We start from the raw sequence: 19,039 nt of genomic DNA on the forward strand, positions 1-19,039 counted from the left end.
GATAGAGTTAGAGAGCACAATGTTAATGAAATAAATCAGTCAGAGAAAGACAAATACCATACAATCTCACTCATATGTAGAATTTAAAAAACAAAACAAACAGGCAAAGGGGAAAAAAAAGAGAGAGACAAATCAAGAAACAGACTCTTAACTATAGAGAACAAACTGATGGTTAGAAGAAGGTACCTTGGTAGGGGGTGGGGATTAAAGAGTAGTCTTACCATAATGGAAAAAAAATTTAAAAATAACAGAATAAAATGATAAAAATTTTTAAAAAGCTGGAAATAATAATAATTTGACCAATAATTAGGAGTTGATTTTAATAAAATGGTACAACCAGATAGAACTGCTGAAAATGGAAACTTGAAGATTATTTACTGACAGTGAAATATATTCGGCAGGTATATTGCTAAGAGAAAAGCAGGCTATACAGTGATATTATAAATAATCTCATTCTAATTATGTATTCATGGATAGGTGTGTATAATAAGGAGGCAGAAAATATCTGGAAGAAATTGACTGACAAAGTTACAAATGTTCTCTGTGGGTGGCACAATTACGGATGACTTTTCTCCTTTTTATTGCTTTGTTTTGAAATTTTTATGATGTGAGCATGTGTTCCTTAGGTAAACATGAATTTTATAATGCTTTAAAATTACATCTAGTTGGATGGAGGTACTGAGAATTTATCCTGTTTACTAAAAGTGGCTCAACCAGATCCAAAAATGCGTAAATATAAAAATCCCAGAACTTCAAACATGAGTGAATCATGCTGCCTTTCTGGGGGACACATTAAACCAATGTATGACATTTCAGAATTAGCATCATTATCCACCTTATAAATAGTGACCATCTATTTGCCCAGAAGAAGTAACAATAGTTTAATGTTAAAGGATACATTTCCTTCACGGGAAGACATAATTGACAAAGCATTGAGAGACATGACTTCTATTTATTTGCAAGTCCACATAACACAAGACGGAAAACAAAGAGGACAAAAAGAAAAAGAAAAAGTGACTCACTCTTGTTGTGTAAGCCGCTTCGGGATCATCCTCTAGAACACGTGAAAGTCCAAAATCAGAAACCTTACACACCAAATTACTGTTGATCAAAATGTTTCGAGCAGCAAGGTCCCGGTGAACATAACCCATGTCTGAGAGGTACTTCATGCCGGATGCGATCCCTCGAAGCATCCCCACTAGCTGGATGACAGTAAACTGGGCATCGTGTTTCTGAGAAGTATTTCAAATACACAGTTAAGATGTGTTGCTCTTCCTTAGGGATATACCTCGGTTAAAAATCTCACATACTGAACTGTAAAAAGACCGACTATATACATTTTAATTCTAAGCACTCCAGCCTAACAAGATATGTGAATAAATAGTAATAAGGCTAAACCAAAATAGCACAGTAGCTGCATTACTGAATACTTCATTACAAGGAGGATCCCAATATTCTGACTTCAGGTTCAAAATTAGATCTTTCCTGGTCTGTTGGTGATAGACAAACCCCTCAGAAATTTTACGTTCAAGAACAGCAAAATGAAATTAATCCTGTGGCTATTTTAGTTTTACATACTTATTTGATTGAATGTCCGTTCTTTCTTCTGGTTTTTCAGATTTTTATTAATTGCTTCAGAGAAGGTGGATGTTACATGTTTAAATTATCATTATAAATAAATAATTCAGAATTAGAAATATTTACTGAATATTCATTTTCTACTCAATCTTGAGTTACAGGTTATAAAATGGAAGACAATAAAACACAAAGTCAGAGGTCTGTATTTAGAAAAGTTTCCAGTTTACTTGGATTAAAATAGAAATACACGATTTATATGATAATAGGTAAGTAGATACACACATATGGATATACCTATGTGCATAAATGCATGCATAGATAGATATAAAATTCCATGTTTAGTTTTATCTACACAATAACAACTTAAAAGAATACTTATTATAATGGTTTTAATTATCTGATTTGAAAAGTACTTGTTTTTGAATGCTTGGGAAAATAATTGCTGGTAAAATTTGTATTTGCCTCATGAATATTAAAATAAATAATTTCTCATTTATAGAAAATTTAAAAATTTCCTCCATGAATGAATTGTACTATGCTTCCTGTCTATCTATTTCTATTTTATAACACTGAAAGCATATTAAAGACAGAGTATAAAGTCTTTTTTGAAGTGATTAGTGATTGGCAGGATCTTGTTCCCCAACAAACTTCTTTCTTTGAATATTTGCTGAAGCAATTTTTAAAAATAAAATTTCTAAGCTAAAATCATTAAGAATATGTATGGATGCATATATATCACCGAAATGATATCTCTGAATTGAGACTCCTTTGGAATTATAAAACTTGCTTATTTTCTGAGACAAAAGCTCTGTGTGAGAGATAGATGGTTTTCTATCTAATAGCAGTCTGAGGTTACTTTAAATGAAGAAAAGAGAATGTTCATCTTACATCAATCAACGTTATTTATGTCTTACTTTAAGGATCTTTTAGAATTTTCTATTTTAACCAATGTGAATCTCGGCAGTACGAAAAGGCTGAAGAAGTTCACACAAATTTGTTTTAAAAATATAAACCTTTAACTTGGGATGCTGCAAGATAAAGATATGATTTTAGTCTTCCTCTTACTATTTAGTTCCCTCAATTTCAGTTTTACTTTAAACTTCGTTATCTAATAACTCACAAAATATTAGAGGTTGTCTCACATTTTCAGCGATTCATTCCATATTTATGCATATATGTGTATAGATAGAGGGATGAAAGATATGGATAGATGTGGATGAGAGATATATGAATATATATAAAATCTTCTACTTACACGTAAGAAACTGTCCAAGGAACCATTCTCCATATATTCTGTGACAATCATGACTGGTTTACCTGGATATATGGTAAATAATAAATTAAACATGATCAGCAGAGTTCAATAGATATCATGTCATGAATATGTATAATACAATTTGATACACTGATGAATTAAAAAATGTAAAAGCTTTCCTTGTCTTCCCAATTTTTCAAAATTGCAAAAAAATTTAATAGAAATAAAACAAAAAAATTGAAGATTTGTTTTCAAAACAAGTGGCTATAACCTGTAGTATCTCAATCGGCTTATTTGGCATGGCTTTCTGTGAACATAAAATTTGCCCCCTTTTTTATCTTTAGTTGAATCCTAGCTGATCTACAAAATGAAGTATTTCTGCCTTCCAGCCCAACATATAGCCAGGATTTCCACAATCATTTATCCTTTGTACAGACATTTGTAGAGCTATGTACTAGGTGTTCCTTTTTATGCTGTTAGATCAAGTAAATCAAAGTCCCCATCTTCATGTGATTTTCATAAAACAATTAAGATGAATAATTATAATTCTTAAAAATCTGTATTTGATTAACACATTAAAAATATAAAAGGAAAATAAAATTAAAATAGCTGTTGGCAGTAACTTATAATAACCATTTTAGAAATATGTGCCCTTAAATACAATTAAATCTTTCAATGAGCATTTAACTTTATATAGCACTAATTGTGTGCCAGATGCTGGTTTAATTATTCTATATATGATAACTTTTTAAGTATTATCATTTCCATTTTACACATGAGAAAACTAAGATATGTGGAGGGTAATCAACTTACTCAATGTCATACAGCTAATACATAATAAAGCCAAAAGCAGCAACTTGAATCCACTATGCTGTTACTCTTGGAAATTTATACTGAGGGAAACATTTAAAATATGACAAGCATTAGATACAAGAGTGTTGAGTATACTGTTATATGTATGTACAAATAGAACAAATGTTCAACTATATAATGATTCAGGCAACTGTTGGGTGTCAATTCTATGGATTATTCTGAATTAAAATAACAACTCTGAAGTCTGTGGCATTTTAGATAATTGTCACAGTTTAACGTCATGGGAGCCAAGCTGAAAATATACCTCTCTATATATTACAATAGCAACTTGGAAAATAAGTAATGCAAAATGAACAATTCAAAAAGACAAAGAAATATGAAAAATGGATATTTTAAAATGGATATTTTATATATAGAAAATACTAGTTAATTTTTTGCATGATTAGAATTATGTAACATTACATATTTATACACATATATATATATAACATACATTCATTACACTACTTTATGTTCACACCATCTTGTGCTTTAGTGATATATATTATTCCCATTTTATGGTGTCCTTAACTGAAAGCCTCATGGATTTAAAAAACCTGCTGAGGTTACACAATCAATTAGTTCTCCAGCACATTCCCAACACGGCTATCTCTGATTTTAGAACCTACAGTATTACTACACTATAGTTCTCTTCCTTTATTTTTGCTATAATATTGTTTTAAATATAATTCCATCATGTTACAAAAAGAAGGGAAATTGCTTGTCTTCCATGTCTGAAGGACCTGAATCTTGTCTTGACTAAGCACTGTTGAAGGACCTTGAGCAAATAGCTTTTTTTTTTAATTGATTTTTTTCTTATTAACATATATGTATTATTTGCTTCAGGGGTAAAGGTCTGTGAATCATCAGTGTCACACAATTGACAGCACTCACCATAACACACACCCTCCTCAATCCACCCTAGACCTCCCCCACCATGCCCCGGCAACCCTCAATTTGTTTCCTGAGATTAAGAGTCTCTTACGGTTTGTCGCCCTCCCTGGTTCTTTTTAACAAACATTGATGCACCCCTCATTGTACTGCACATTTAAGTTTTCCTCATATGTTCCTTCTAAATCATGAAGTTTAGTTTGCCATTCTGATGATAGAAAATAGCTTTCTGAGGAGCCTGGGTGGCTCAGTCAGTTAAGCATCTGCCTTCAGGTCAAGTCATGATCTCAGGGTCCTGGGATGGAGCCCCTGTAGTCCTCCCTGCTGGACTGGGAGTCTCCTTCTCTCTCTCCCTCTGTCCCCGTCCCCAGCTTGTGCACTTTCTCTCTCTCTCTCTCAAGCAGATAAATAAATAGCTTTAAAAAAAAAAAAATAGCTTTCGGGCGCCTGGGTGGCTCAGTGGGTTAAGCCTCTGCCTTCGGCTCAGGTCATGATCTCAGGGTCCTGGGATCGAGGCCCGCATCGGGCTCTCTGCTCAGCGGGGAGCCTTCTTTCTCCTCTATGCCTGCCTCTGCCTCTCTGCATACTTGTGATCTCTCTCTCTCTGTTTCAAATAAATAAAAATAAAAAAAATCTTTAAAAAAAATAGCTTTCTTTGCTTGCTTTTTCCTTTCATGGGTAAAAAAACTTAATTCACACTAGCTATGAATTATATGGCTTGGTAGTATGAAGGTTATACTTGCTGTATTTAGTGTTTGGATGTATCCCAAGTTATAGGTCTTATTTATTAAAAGGTAAAGAAAAATTATTTAAATTCTATAATTTTCAAATAATTTTTATATATATAACAATTGACTGTATGCCAATCTGTTTTCCTTGAAGGTACTGATTTAATATTTTGGGTAACATATCATATATATCTAGTTAATCTGGTAATGTCTGAAACGTCATTAGGCAAAAGCTTAAGCCTCTAGAACTTGCTTCTTCAAAATTCTAATTAAACTTTAGATTTAACAGTATTCAGGAAGAAAGGGAAGATTCAACATTTCCTTGAAAACTTCTATCTATCCTGAACTGAGCAGTCTAATGCCTAAAACCTGGTCCCAGAGACTGAGCTGAAATTAAAAGAAAGGATGACTGAACAAATGAATTAATGAATGAATGAATGAAATCCTTTATATGCATGTTCTCCATAAATCATTATAATTTTTTATGTTCTTGCCTTAATACCATTCTATGAAGAATAATATGCTAGCACAATCCAATGCATACAGTAAGTGTAGTCACAGATATTTTGCCTCATACAGCCAACTCTCAATTACAGTGGCCAGTTACTGGGTTTTCATACTACCCAGACCTTTGCTTATCACTCGTTTCCTTCTGGCTCCCAGCCTTATGACCATTTCGTTTCTTGTTAGCATGTCTAGTGGAATGTTTGGCAAGGGAAATAAAAGTAGCTGAAAAATCAAACCAGTCAATTAAGCCAAAGCCCCATGACCATTCAGAAATCAGATCAGGCTGCATTTAGCTCTAAAATTTAGATATTTGTAAACACATCAGTTAAGATGGGCAAGTCTGAAAATATGCTTTACATTAAGTTCAAAGATTCAGCAAACCCAAATGTACAGACAAAGAATAAACAGAATCACAAATATTCCACCTTGGAAAGCCTTAATTTCTAAGTTTTATTTTTTTAGTATCTAAGTTTCTATTCTACCTTAGTTTCCCTGTGCTTTTGATTATAATAAATAAGGTTAAAGGAAAAGAAATTCTCTGCATTAGTGGTGAGAACTAGTTCTAGCATGTACTAAATATAGCTGGAAATTATTTATAAAATATCAATTCATCTGCACGTGGATGCAATGTGTCCTTCTATCAAGGTTGCATGCTCTCTCATACGTATTTTGATTTAGAAGTGACATTCTCATGTTTTCAAGGGCTTATATTATTCGCTGCTACCAGAAATCCTAAAGTGCATATGAATATCCATAGTGAAACTCAATAAAATTATTGTTGGATGACTGGCTGAAATGGAACTTCAAAAATAAGCAAAAAAAGTCTGTAGTGGTATGGAGCACTTTTTCATGTGTCTGTTGGCCATCTGGATGCCTTCTTTGCAGAAATGTCTGTTCATGTCCTCTGCCCATTTCTTGATTGGATTATTTGTTCTTTGGGTGTTGAGTTTGCTAAGTTCTTTATAGATTCTGGACACTAGTCCTTTATCTGATATGTCGTTTGCAAATATCTTCTCCCAAAACCACAATGAGATATCACCTCACACCAGTCAGAATGGCTAAAATCATCAAGTCAGGAAATGACAGATGCTGGCGAGGATGCGGAGAAAGGGGAACCCTCCTACACTGTTGGTGGGAATGCAAGCTGGTGCAGCCACTCTGGAAAACAGCATGGAGGTTCCTCAAAATGTTGAAAATAGAACTGCCCTATGACCCAGCAATTGCACTATTGGGTATTTACCCTAAGGACACAAACGTAGTGATCCAAAGGGGCACATGCACCCGAATGTTTATAGCAGCAATGTCCACAATAGCCAAACTATGGAAAGAACCTAGATGTCCATCAACAGATGAATGGATCAAGAAGATGTGGTATATATACACAATGGAATACTATGCAGCCATCAAAAGAAATGAAATCTTGCCATTTGCGACAACATGGATGGAACTAGAGCGTATCATGCTTAGCGAAATAAGTCAAGCAGAGAAAGACAACTATCATATGATCTCCCTGATATGAGGAAGTGGTGATGCAACATGGGGGCTTAAGTGGGTAGGAGAAGAATCAATGAAACAAGATGGGATTGGGAGGGAGACAAACCATAAGTGACTCTTAATCTCACAAAAGAAACTGAGGGTTGCTGGGGGGAGGGGGTTTGGGAGAAGGGGGTGGGATTATGGACATTGGGGAAGGTATGTGCTTTGGTGAGTGCTGTGAAGTGTGTAAACCTGGTGATTCACAGACCTGTACCCCTGGGGATAAAAATATATGTTTATAAAAAATTAAAAATTAAAAAAAAAAAAGAATAGAAAAAAAAATCATAAACCTATTTAAATGGGGAAATACACAAAAACAAATTCTTTTTTAAATTCAAATGTGGCCAATTCAACCAAAAAATATAAATGGTCAATGTTGAAGAAATAAGGAAAATTCTTAAATGTGTAAAAATTGAATTCCCTGTCTTATATTTTCTCTAATATATTTGAAAGATTTTCCTAATTTCATTGTTGTGGATACTTGGATAGAGATGGTCTCAACTCCTTTCTAAAATTAGTCATGAATGCAAGAGAACTTGTGTCATCAGAGTTTATTCTAACAAACTATTTCTATAAATTATTAGTAAAATAAATGTAAGATGTATAGTCTATTTTGACTATTACAGTACCCTTGAGACAAGTGCAGAAGAACACTTTCAGAGAGAAGCAAACAGGACATAGCAAGAAATTGGCATGGTCACCATAGAATGACATTTTATTTCAGCAATATTTCTATCATATGTGCAGGAGATAGAAAGGTGCAAATAAATGACTAAGACTTTGCTGAAAGTGAACACTCACGTCAGTATAGAAATGTTTTAATTATGAGAAACTGTCCTAATGTTCTGCTTACTGTATTCCTTAATGATGTAAAGTTACAGTTACACTAATTATTATTATTTTTTCTAATTTTCAGAAAATAATCCCTCCCAAATACCAACAATACCACATCAACCTTATCTAATATAATTCCTTCTATTTCACTTGGTAAAAAATGGCCAATGTGGGTCTTCTTGAAGTATGAACATCATTTGACTAATGGTGTGATGGCAGAAATATCAAACATTTGCTAAAAACAAGTTCCATCTTTTTGAACTTCAACTAAAATTGATAACACATGTTAGTACCAAGTTCTGAGCAGAGACTATGCCCCCAGCTTTCTGCTACTTTGAAGATCAGAGACTCTCTCACCTTCTCTTGTTTAAGACCATCAAGCTCAAAACTTATTACAATTGTTTATGGTTCAATTCAAATAAATGGAAATATAATGATTGAATAAAGGGCTTTCTCTAAATGACTTGAAAATGATACTTTATAACAGATGTAGTGTTTCAAACATATAATTAATAGAAATATTGAGAAGAATTATTATTAAGCAAAACAAAAAGGAATTGCTTTCAAGAATTTTTCTTTACTATACAACCAAGATTAATTGATAAATTCTCAAACTTACCAGGAGTAGTAATTTAGGTTTTCACAGCTCTATTTCACTTAATAAAATATATTCCTATATAATCTTACTTGACCTTTAAGGTATCTGGAAATAGTGAAGTAGAACTGCTATTCTGAATCAGAAGGGAAGAAACTGAGTCTCTGTGAGTGCTTTGATTTGCCACAGGACTCACAACCAGTTGGGTTGAGTCAAAACTTGAACTATGACACTCTAATTCTTAATCCAGATACTGATATAATTGGTTTTCTTCTGTAAAGACAATTTTGTTTATTAAATTATAAGCTATGCCTCACGTGTGTGTGTGTGTGTGTGTGTGTGTGTGTGTGTTTATGAACTTTACAATTAGATTGTTCTAGCAGTCATATATTCCCAGGGAACAAAGAAAATAATAGCAGTGAATGAATAGCTTCTGGTGACAAAATTTGCCTTATTTATATGTTAAATGAAACACATTAACTTCATTTTAAGTCATTTCTATTTCCTCTCAGATGTTATAGGGTACCAGACTTAGAGCTTTTAAATATGTCAGAAGTTCAAAATCTTATCTAGGTCTGCTACTCTATTATGTTTGCACTATACAAGATGACTGGGATCTATATAGTCAAATTTGGCAACCTCTTACATGCTTATTTGACCAGGGAGAGTTATCAAATTTAGAACTTTCACCCCAAGAATAAGGCAGTTGTAATTCACATTAGAATGTTATAAAATCAGACTTCAATAAGGCATTTAATGTGTAATACCTATGATTTTAAAAATATTTTTTCCTTAATGCATTCTTTTTCTGCAGTTTGGTCTTGGGTATTATTTTATGGATTTCTTTGTCAGCTGGCCATAATTAATATTTGATTATTTCATTTTTATATTTAAAGAAAACCCGCCATAATGATTATGGTTTAATGCTGCTCATCATTCAGTGAATGAATTTATAGGTAACAGCTAGCAAAATATAATAGGTCATTTTCAATAATTTAATAACACTGGAAACCAAAAAGTCAATTTACATTTGATAACATGTAAAAGCCTATCAATAAACAAATTTAAATCTAATATTTATTTTGATAGTCACTTTTATCTCATTCTTTATTAAGTGTAGGTGTTGGAAAAGTTAGGTGGTAGATAATTCTGCTAAATTATGATGCTAAAATATGATGATGTTTTCCATCACTCCCTGACTGATGCAAGCAGTTATACAGTTGTGCTTCCTTGAAGCATGCTTTCAATTTAATGAACCAACACCAAAGAAAGAACTATAGGTAGAAGATACTGCTCTTTTTTCCATTCAATCAATCAATCAATCAATATTTTTTAATTCCTTAATATTGGTAAGTTAAGAATCTAGTATGATCCAGTTTCTATTTTTATCACTCCTTAAAAATAACATGGACTCTTTCCCTTTATGAGAGTTCACATTTTGTTTTAGGTACTAAGGGTTATTAATTCTTTCCAGAAAATTTTTTAAGCTTGAGGGATTTCTTGCTATGATCAAATTATTAGAGAAATTTAAAAAAATCAAGATATAAAAGAAGTAGAATACAAAATGAAAATTAGAAACTCATTTTTGTTCATTGTTAGGGACAAGAGGTAAAACCAACAGACCAAGTTTCCAATGCTATTTCCAGGAATTTCTATTTGGATAAGCTGCTTGCTCTTTAGGGGTTATCATTTGTTCAAATGCAAATGGAATTATTGTATCTAATTCACAGAGTAGTGATAATAATGAAATGACATCCATAGTACAACGTCGACTCAAAATACAATAGTCAACTCAAAAAGAAAACCTTATGAAAAAAATCTTATGAAAATTAAGTTAAAAGAAAAACGGCCATACAAGTACAAATGAGCTTCCTCCCCAAGGGGTGTGCTCGCGATCTGAAGGACAACCACTTGGTGAGGATGATATAAAAGGGAATAAATGGCTAATTGATTATTAAAATCCCAGTGAGACATAATTCTTAATTCTATAGGCATTAAGTAGTATGGTCTTGCCCTGGAGGAACAAAGGATTTGAACATTTTCCCAATCTTACTACTACTAGCAGTGTTTTTATTATTAATTTAAAAAATAGTTAAAAAATGCTCTTCATCAGAAAATATTTCAGAGTTACTACTAGTATGGCCTAATATTAGGAGTATGAAGGGAAACATGCTTCTTACCATACTTAATATGGGCTTACAGTTTATGGTTTAGTTCTACATTACTCAGTTCTTAATCCCATTTATTATATAAGAAAACTCCAAAGGAAATCAAAGTACATTTCAGTTATACCATGCTCTTGTGAGAAAGGAACTGCCTTTTTAGTCACACTAAGATGAGAATAGGTATTAGTGCCATTTGGAAAGTGCTCCATGTAATGTTAAAGAAAAATATCATCGTGAAAAATATAATGTGTAATGTCTGTTGGTAACCATAGAATATGTAAATGTGGTGCCAATGAATTATCCCCTACAGGATGCCAAATTTCCTGCCATATGTTGTCTTTCGCTCTAAGTAGTTTGCTGCCAATTTAGTTTATTCTTCATCCTGTGCTCTAAAATATTGAGGAAAAAAAAAAATCCTAGAGCATTCTCAAGAGGTTTTCATTGGTACTGGAGCCAAAAATCACATACCTGCCTCACGGGATTCCTTTTGAGTCCGGCTGGAGAAACTATCATGGAAATAAGTTCAGATCTCTATCATGGGCAGTGAGCCAGAGTTTCCCCAGACCAGTCAAAAATCCATCTGGGACTCTAGATTAGAATTATTTCAAATCCACAGAGAACCAGGAAAAGGCCTAGGGTCTAATGTGATCCCAATCTTTACAGCTCGGAAGCAGTCTCCAAACTCCCATAATTTTCCTAAAATCAAGGGAGTAAAGATTTGGAAATTTAACTGAAACTGGTGAACAGTAAAAGAAAAGGCAGCTAGCTGGGAGTTCCCAGCAATTCCTGTCAAAATTGAGTCATCGTTTTTCCTTCTTACTCTACATAACAGAGACTTCTCCACAATTCACTTCTTAACTGTCTTTTCATCAATGTGTCTTAATACCGACCAATTTTTTTAGCTCCTATTTTTTTTCCAATTTTTAAAAGATCTAGAATAGCACTTTCAATATAAAACTACTTAAATATCTTCGCTCTTTTGTCAAAGAAAGACATGTTAACTCCAAACTAGTCTTTCTGTTAAGACTAACACTTATAAAAAAAAAAATCAAAAATCAAAATTCTTTAATGATTGAGTTTAGCTTTAAATAACCTCTGCTCAACAAAGACAAAAGTCTGTCTTTTGACTTGACTTACTCTTAGTAACAACTCCCTCTAGTCGAATGATGTTGGGATGGTCAAACTGTCCCATAATACTTGCTTCTCCCAGGAAGTCTCTCCTCTGCTTTTCTGTGTAGCCCACCTTCAGGGTTTTGATGGCCACTGAAATCTCTTTTTTTGAAGGAAGCTTTAAGCGACCACTGCACACTTCTCCAAATTCACCTGTTAGAAGAACAGAACCACGACAAAAGGTAAGGAATTATATAATAAAAAGGTATCAGTAAAGAGTAACTCTTTCCCCTCAATAATCCCATTCAAAATATTTATACCTTTGACCCACAAGATGTATTCTGTAGGCTTTCAACTTATTTCAGAAGACGGTAATCAGAGAATCCCTAAGAAACCTAAGGAGATCCACACCCTATGGAAAATGGACCTTGTAAGTGGCCTCATACATTTTTAAGTACCACATTGTGATAAAAAAAAAATACGAAAGAACCAGAGGAAAATTGAACGCTATATCTAATAGGGTTTTAACTCCTTATTCTCATAGCTACCATTTCCTGAGGTTGATCAGCAGAGCAACACAGATATTATGGGTTGAGCAATGGATTAAATTTCAGATGTTTCCAGCCATTATGTTAGTACTAAGAGAATCAGTTTAGTGATATACTCAGACTCTCTGAAAATGAGAACAGTAGCATCTGCTATCAATTCATTTTATTGGAGTATTGGCATGTCACATTACTGACATACTAGTTGTAAAATTCTCTGAACTTCTGGAAGGAAGAAGAAAATACTAGTATCAAAAAAGGGTAAAAACCTTTTCTATAGAATCACTATAAATATTTTCTTTGATTCAGTATCTCCAATAAAAAACTTGTCTTAAATGCATGATCAATCGAGAATTTACTAAATATGGAGTGTTGCTGACTTTTAAATAGTCTAAGTGAACTAATATAAAACTGCCTAGAAATAGTTGTGGTGTTAACTTTATATATATTGTTATTAAGAAGATTTACCCATAACTCTTTCATCATATTTTGAGCTTCCTGACGGTAGACATGCTTTACAATCATTTCTCTCACCCACTGCTTGCCATGGTCATCGCCACAAAATAGTGCCACCCATAGAACGTTCCTTGCTCATAGAGGAAATCCTAATATTATGTGGATTTGTACAATACCTTAAAAATGTGTTTTCTTTTTAAATATCAAATAAGAGATTTTTCTGAAAAGGTTTAATTACATTGTTAGGGTACTATGGAATGGAAGAGCATTCTTGGTCCAGCCTTCTCGCTGTGAGTTTTTGTACAAGCTCCATGTCCCATGGCTCAGCCAGAGAAAAGCTGTCAAGAAGTGAGATGTTTCTTTCCTATATTTTGTTCAAACAAGGGGTTCAACTCACAAAAGCAGCAGGTTATCCTATTGATTTACCAGCTGCATTACTAGGAGCGGCTTGCTTCTCTCCAGGAAGCTCTAAACTCCCCCAGATTTGACCCTTTCTCGGGAATCCAGTTTCCAAACTGGTGGTTTTTGGAATCAGTTTCCAAAACAATGACTTATGCTGTAACTGGTCAAATTCATTTAACGTTCAAAAGCAGTTACTTATACACTTTTTAATAAATATTCATCAATTGGCAACAGTGTGACAAGATATATTGAAAAACACAGAGTTATAATACTAAATAAGACAGATTTCATTTCTTACCTTTGAGGGATTCATTGACTTTTTGAAATCCCAAGTAGAATATGTCATTATAGAGTGTATTCAGAAGAGAAGTTACCATGCAAAGTAAACCACTGTTAGAATATGTAAGCAGGAGTAAAGGCTGCAGGGAGTGGCTCAGTGGTCTACCTTCTGCTCAGGTCATGATCTTGGGTTCCTGGGATCCCGACTTGGGCTCCCTGCTCCATGGGGAGTCTGCTGCTTCTCCTGCACCCCCTCCTTGTGCACATGCATGCGCTCTCTCTTTTGCGTGCACGTACACCCAGAAATAAATATTTTTTTTTAAGAATTAGGATTCCTTTCATGATACTGGGTTATTAGAACATTTCCAGAGAGCTCCAGTTCATGTTGTATAACATTAATTTTGAGTAAACCATAAGGAATCATCCACAATAAGCTTTAATTTTCTCTAAGTTCTGCCATCATCATGAGCCAATATGCTGTAATGCATCATGTTTTAAATTTTTATGTTATCATCACTTATTTCTAGACAATAAATCACTTGTCAACAGATTGCAGGACAGACAGTACAGAACTGTGGACAGAGTATGGATTCTAGGGTCTAATTGCCTTGGTAACTTCTTAGCCATGTGATTTTAAGCAAGCATCTTAACCTCTCTATTATTTTGTCTCCTGTCTGTAACTTGGGAACACCAACTGTGTCTAACTCATGAGGTGTTTGTGCAAATAAAAGAATGAATATTATGTAAAGACACATAGTAAGTATCATCTACGTGTTGGTCACTATTTTCCTCTCTGAGTTCAGACCCACCTTAAGAAGGATAAATTACCTATCTCTAAAAAGTTAGATCAAATTGAAGCAAAAATATAAAAATGATATTTAAACTGTCAAATTCTGTATTGATGTGAGAATAGATGGTTGTGATGATGATGGTGGTAGCAAGGTTAATGTCACCTTAGACAAGTATTTGTGAAGGACAGCATTTTGTGAGATTACCTCACTGGGACCATCAGAAGAAGAGTTTGAATTTCAAGTTGGTTAATTAGAGTTCCTTTCTTTCTTCTCAATGGGATAACCAACATATGTAAATGTCTATCTACCTCCAAAATTCAGAAAATGATGTTTCAGTAATGGTAATTTAAAAAAAAAAAATTTTTTTTGAAATGTGATTGTTTCACCATACAAATACTAGAAATGGTCACAATATATTTTACTAAACATAGAAATATTAAATATTAATTCAGTTCTCTTTATATTAACTTAAACAATAGTGTTGAAAAAATTAACAAAGATTGGCCAAACACAAGGCTGGATTTTACATGGTCTTATACAATTAACTTTGAGCCCAAAAAAAACAAAAAACAAAAACTAGATCCTTTCATTCCCATCATTTTTAGGTAAAAGCACAACTACAATAAGATCCTTGGAAATCATTGCTTGATATTTTAAATCCAGTAAGTATAGCAGTTTTTATTTGTCCTTTGAAATACAGTATGCTTTCTGAGAATGGACACACTGTATTCTGATTTAAGATACACAGTGCAAAATTGTTCAAAGTAAAATTTCTTATACTCGTGTCATTTAAAATAGAAGAAAAAAATCTACTTGTGTTTAAGTAGAATGACACTCTGCCTTCAAATTCCACTCTCCTTCTACCGTTTTAACAAGAGAAGCATAATAAAAATATATATGGAACAATGTTGATGTGTCAGGTAAGCAATGTTCAAGAATTATCTCAATCCTCACGAAAATGTTAGATGAAGGCGTTACTGTCATTATTAATGTCTAGTATGAACTTTGAAATTGGAAAGTACAACATTCAAATTTTGGTTTTCAATTAATAATTATGTGACTATAGGTCATTCAAATTTTTAGCTCTTCTGTAAATGGAGACGATGCCTACCCAAATGGCTAATAAAATTAAATACCATGTGAATGCCTAATAGGATAGGGAATTAAATGAACATATTCTACTTTTAGAAATTTTCAGTATTTAATTTTTGAAATAACGGTTGGATGGAGGAATAAAACTGGAAATTTGAGTCATTCTGAATTCCAATATTAAAAAAAATTACTACTTTGAGTAAGTCAATTTGTGGTTCAATTTTAATTGTTATTCGCAATATGGGTATAATTCTTCTAATTAGCCAAAGTATAAATAAAAGTTTCCATTATACCTATTTCTTTTTATAATATATCCTACAGAAAATTAGAGAATTAGCTCACATATGTAGAGTTTTTCTGCATATTTAATTGACTGAGAAAGTTCTGTCTTTGAAAGATTCAGTACTATAGCAATTGGAAGATAGATGCTAATCAGTTTAGCATAACTATTAAATTTTTATCAACAATATTACTTTTAAAATTTAAAAGGACATAGGAAATGAGTAAGTGTATAAATGAAAGAAGGCTGGCCAGGAATACGTTGTTACTGAAGTGTGGTGGAAATGGGTACTATTATACTATATTCTCCATTTTATTATTATACAATTTCATCTACTTTTGTAGATAGTTTACATTTTTCAAAACAAAATTTTAAGAAAAATTGATAGCTTTCAAAATCTCCATCTACTATTCTGTCTTGGTGATGACAAACTTTTGAAAGGCAAATCAAGACAGACTAGAATTGGCTGGATTCAATATTATACTGAAATCTTCCAGAAGTGTAATCGACCTTGAAGTATTATTGCCCTGAATGTGGCAAATGAGGATATTGGCTACAAAAACCTGAAAATGGGGCATATGTCTATTTTTTTACAATATGTTTGAAGAGAGAAATGAAATAAGATGTTTGTCCTGATCTTTAATGAGTGTCGGTGATTATTAAATGAGTTAGTATAAGGAGCATTTCTTCATTTATCAGATACCATTTTTATTTTTTAAAATTTTTTAAAAGATTTTATTTATTTACTTGACAGACAGAGATCACAAGGAGGCAGAGAGGCAGGCAGAGAGAGGGAGGAGGAAGCAGGCTCCCTGTGGAGCAGAGAGCCCATGGGGCTCCATTCCAGGACCCTGGGATCATGACCTGAGCCGAAGGCAGAGGCTTTAACCCACTGAGCCACCTAGGTGCCCCTATCAGATACCATTTTTAATGTGTTTTGTCTCCCACCACACTGTTCTAGATATCTGGCATTATCAATAACATTGACATATTTAATTTTATTAATGCAGAGAGTCCCAAAGTTCAAGGTCCTGATGTGTTTGTCTGGTCTTCTGGACACTGGCTGAGCCTAAATGGGTTTCTCCTCCTCACATCGGTTGAGTGTGCAAAGTCTTTGTGCTACCTTTGCCCCTGAGGTTTCCATGCTGGGAAGCAGTGCACTCTTGTGGGACATTAATACCAGCACGACAAAAAGCCCCCATGTCACAGAGAAGTTTACAAAGCAGAACTACACAAATGAAAGAGAGTAATCAATATATATTTGTTCCAATTGCATTCATAGATATACGATGAGTATGTATATTCTTAAGTCTTAGATTGTGGAAAAGGAAGCTCATACTCTATTCTCCTTTTATCAATTGCTAGTTCCATATTTTAATATTACCTGCTCATGTGAGTTTTAGGAAGATAAAATATGAATAAAGTTGGAGGAGAAGATTTAGTAAATTATCGTTTTATTTAGATAATATGAATTACTCAGACTGTCCTGTTTGAATAGCAAATGCCGCTAGAATTCTAAACACTTTGATGTACAGAAAGAGAAACAAAGAAATTATATGCACATCTGTGTAAAGAAGCATCAGTCATATATATAGTACTTGCCAAAAACATGATTCGATACGTTATGTATAATTCAATGAGTTAATTTCTCAATCTTTCTATTTCCTACATCAACTTTGCATTTGTTTTTAAAACAATATTGACTAATGAGATGATGGAATGAAACTACTGTACAATATTTATTTTTACTTTTAAGTAGTAGTTTTTATTCAATTGCACACTGCGTGTTTGTATTTGTCCATATGTTAATGTGTAAATGTGAAAATATCGTTATTTTATAAGTATAATTTTTATTGGAAATATGAATCTGCTTTAAAAATCCATAGGTGTTTTTGTTAATGGATCTATGACTGACTAGATTCATGATTAGAATGAAGAGATGTCTATATGAAGGCAAGCTTCAGCGCAATGAATTAAGACTATACAAAGTTACAGGCAAATATTAAAATGAACCATTTAAACTGTTCACTCAAAAATAGTTTTGAATAAATTTGAATAAAATGTGTAGGGCGCCTGAGTGGCTCAGTGGGTTAAGCCGCTGCCTTCGGCTCAGGTCATGATCTCAGGGTCCTGGGATCGAGGCCCGCATCGGGCTCTCTGCTCAGCAGGGAGCCTGCTTCCTCCTCTCTCTCTCCGCCTGCCTCTCTGCCTACTTGTAATCTCTGTCTGTCAAATAAAAATAAATAATAAAAATCTTTTAAAAAAAATTTGAATAAAATGTGTCATTTATGATTTTATTTTGTGTTGTCTCTTTTTTTAATTCTGAAGAGCATTCTAAAATTACCTTTTTTACAAAATCAAATTTTCACCTTGTGAGCTTGTTTAAAGTAAGACACTTTCATCCTGTTATCCCCTTTTCAGCCAAATAAGCTTTGTGACACATGATCAGCACAGCCCGGGGAGGACTGAGCTCTTGCGGCTGCTGGCTCTGAAATTCAATAAATAAAAAGCTGGCCATGGTCTGTGAGTCTGTAAGTCTGGCACCTTTGAAATCATTACATTCTGTTAAATGCTCCTTCATTTATTTATTGCCTGCCTTTGATCATGAAATCAGGGGGAAAAATGTCCCTTTTCATAGCAATATAACTTAGGCTTGAGAACTTGAGTGATCTCAGACGGCATTCTTATTCATAGTTGTAAACTTGTAATTAACACAGGGTTGGGGTGGGATTATTTTGGTGGTTACCTGCTCCAACAACTTTGTCAATGGATATGTTGGTGGCATCCAACTCCTTAGCAAACTCGTGAACTGCTTGGGTAGGGTCTTCGTATGTATGTGGGTCAACGTAAGTCCTGAGACCTGGAAGTTTTACTGTTTAAGGGAAGGAAGAAAGGCATTATTATAGCTAGATTTATTTAAATTTTAGTGATGCAATTTCATAATCACATTATCAGTGGAAAAAAATCCCCATTACAAAAAAGTACACCCACTTTAGTTTATTCTCAGGTATCATGGCAATTGGCAGACAGAGAAGTTGGATTAAGTACTGAACCATTTAAGAAACAAAGTTTCCCATAATGAAACAAAAGAGGAAACACAATGAACTTTCTCTGCAAAAGCATTAGAAGGAAAATGAACTTTC

At 33.6% G+C, this 19,039-nt stretch overlaps 1 protein-coding gene across 2 annotated transcripts in view; it reads right to left on the reverse strand.

The window, feature by feature from the left end:
* EPHA3 (EPH receptor A3) overlaps nt 1-19,039 on the reverse strand; it is a 354,141-nt gene that overhangs the window by 42,029 nt on the left and 293,073 nt on the right. For both annotated transcript variants that reach the window (XM_032351772.1, XM_032351763.1), the window contains exons 10-13: nt 18,643-18,768; nt 12,079-12,264; nt 2,834-2,895; nt 1,023-1,232 (exon numbers count right to left, since the gene is read on the reverse strand). In XM_032351772.1, the coding sequence (XP_032207663.1) occupies nt 1,023-1,232; nt 2,834-2,895; nt 12,079-12,264; nt 18,643-18,768 (584 nt within the window). The remainder of the gene's footprint in view (nt 1-1,022; nt 1,233-2,833; nt 2,896-12,078; nt 12,265-18,642; nt 18,769-19,039) is intronic.

This window comes from Mustela erminea, chromosome 1, assembly GCF_009829155.1.
Source record: "Mustela erminea isolate mMusErm1 chromosome 1, mMusErm1.Pri, whole genome shotgun sequence".
Lineage (NCBI taxonomy): Eukaryota > Metazoa > Chordata > Mammalia > Carnivora > Mustelidae > Mustela > Mustela erminea.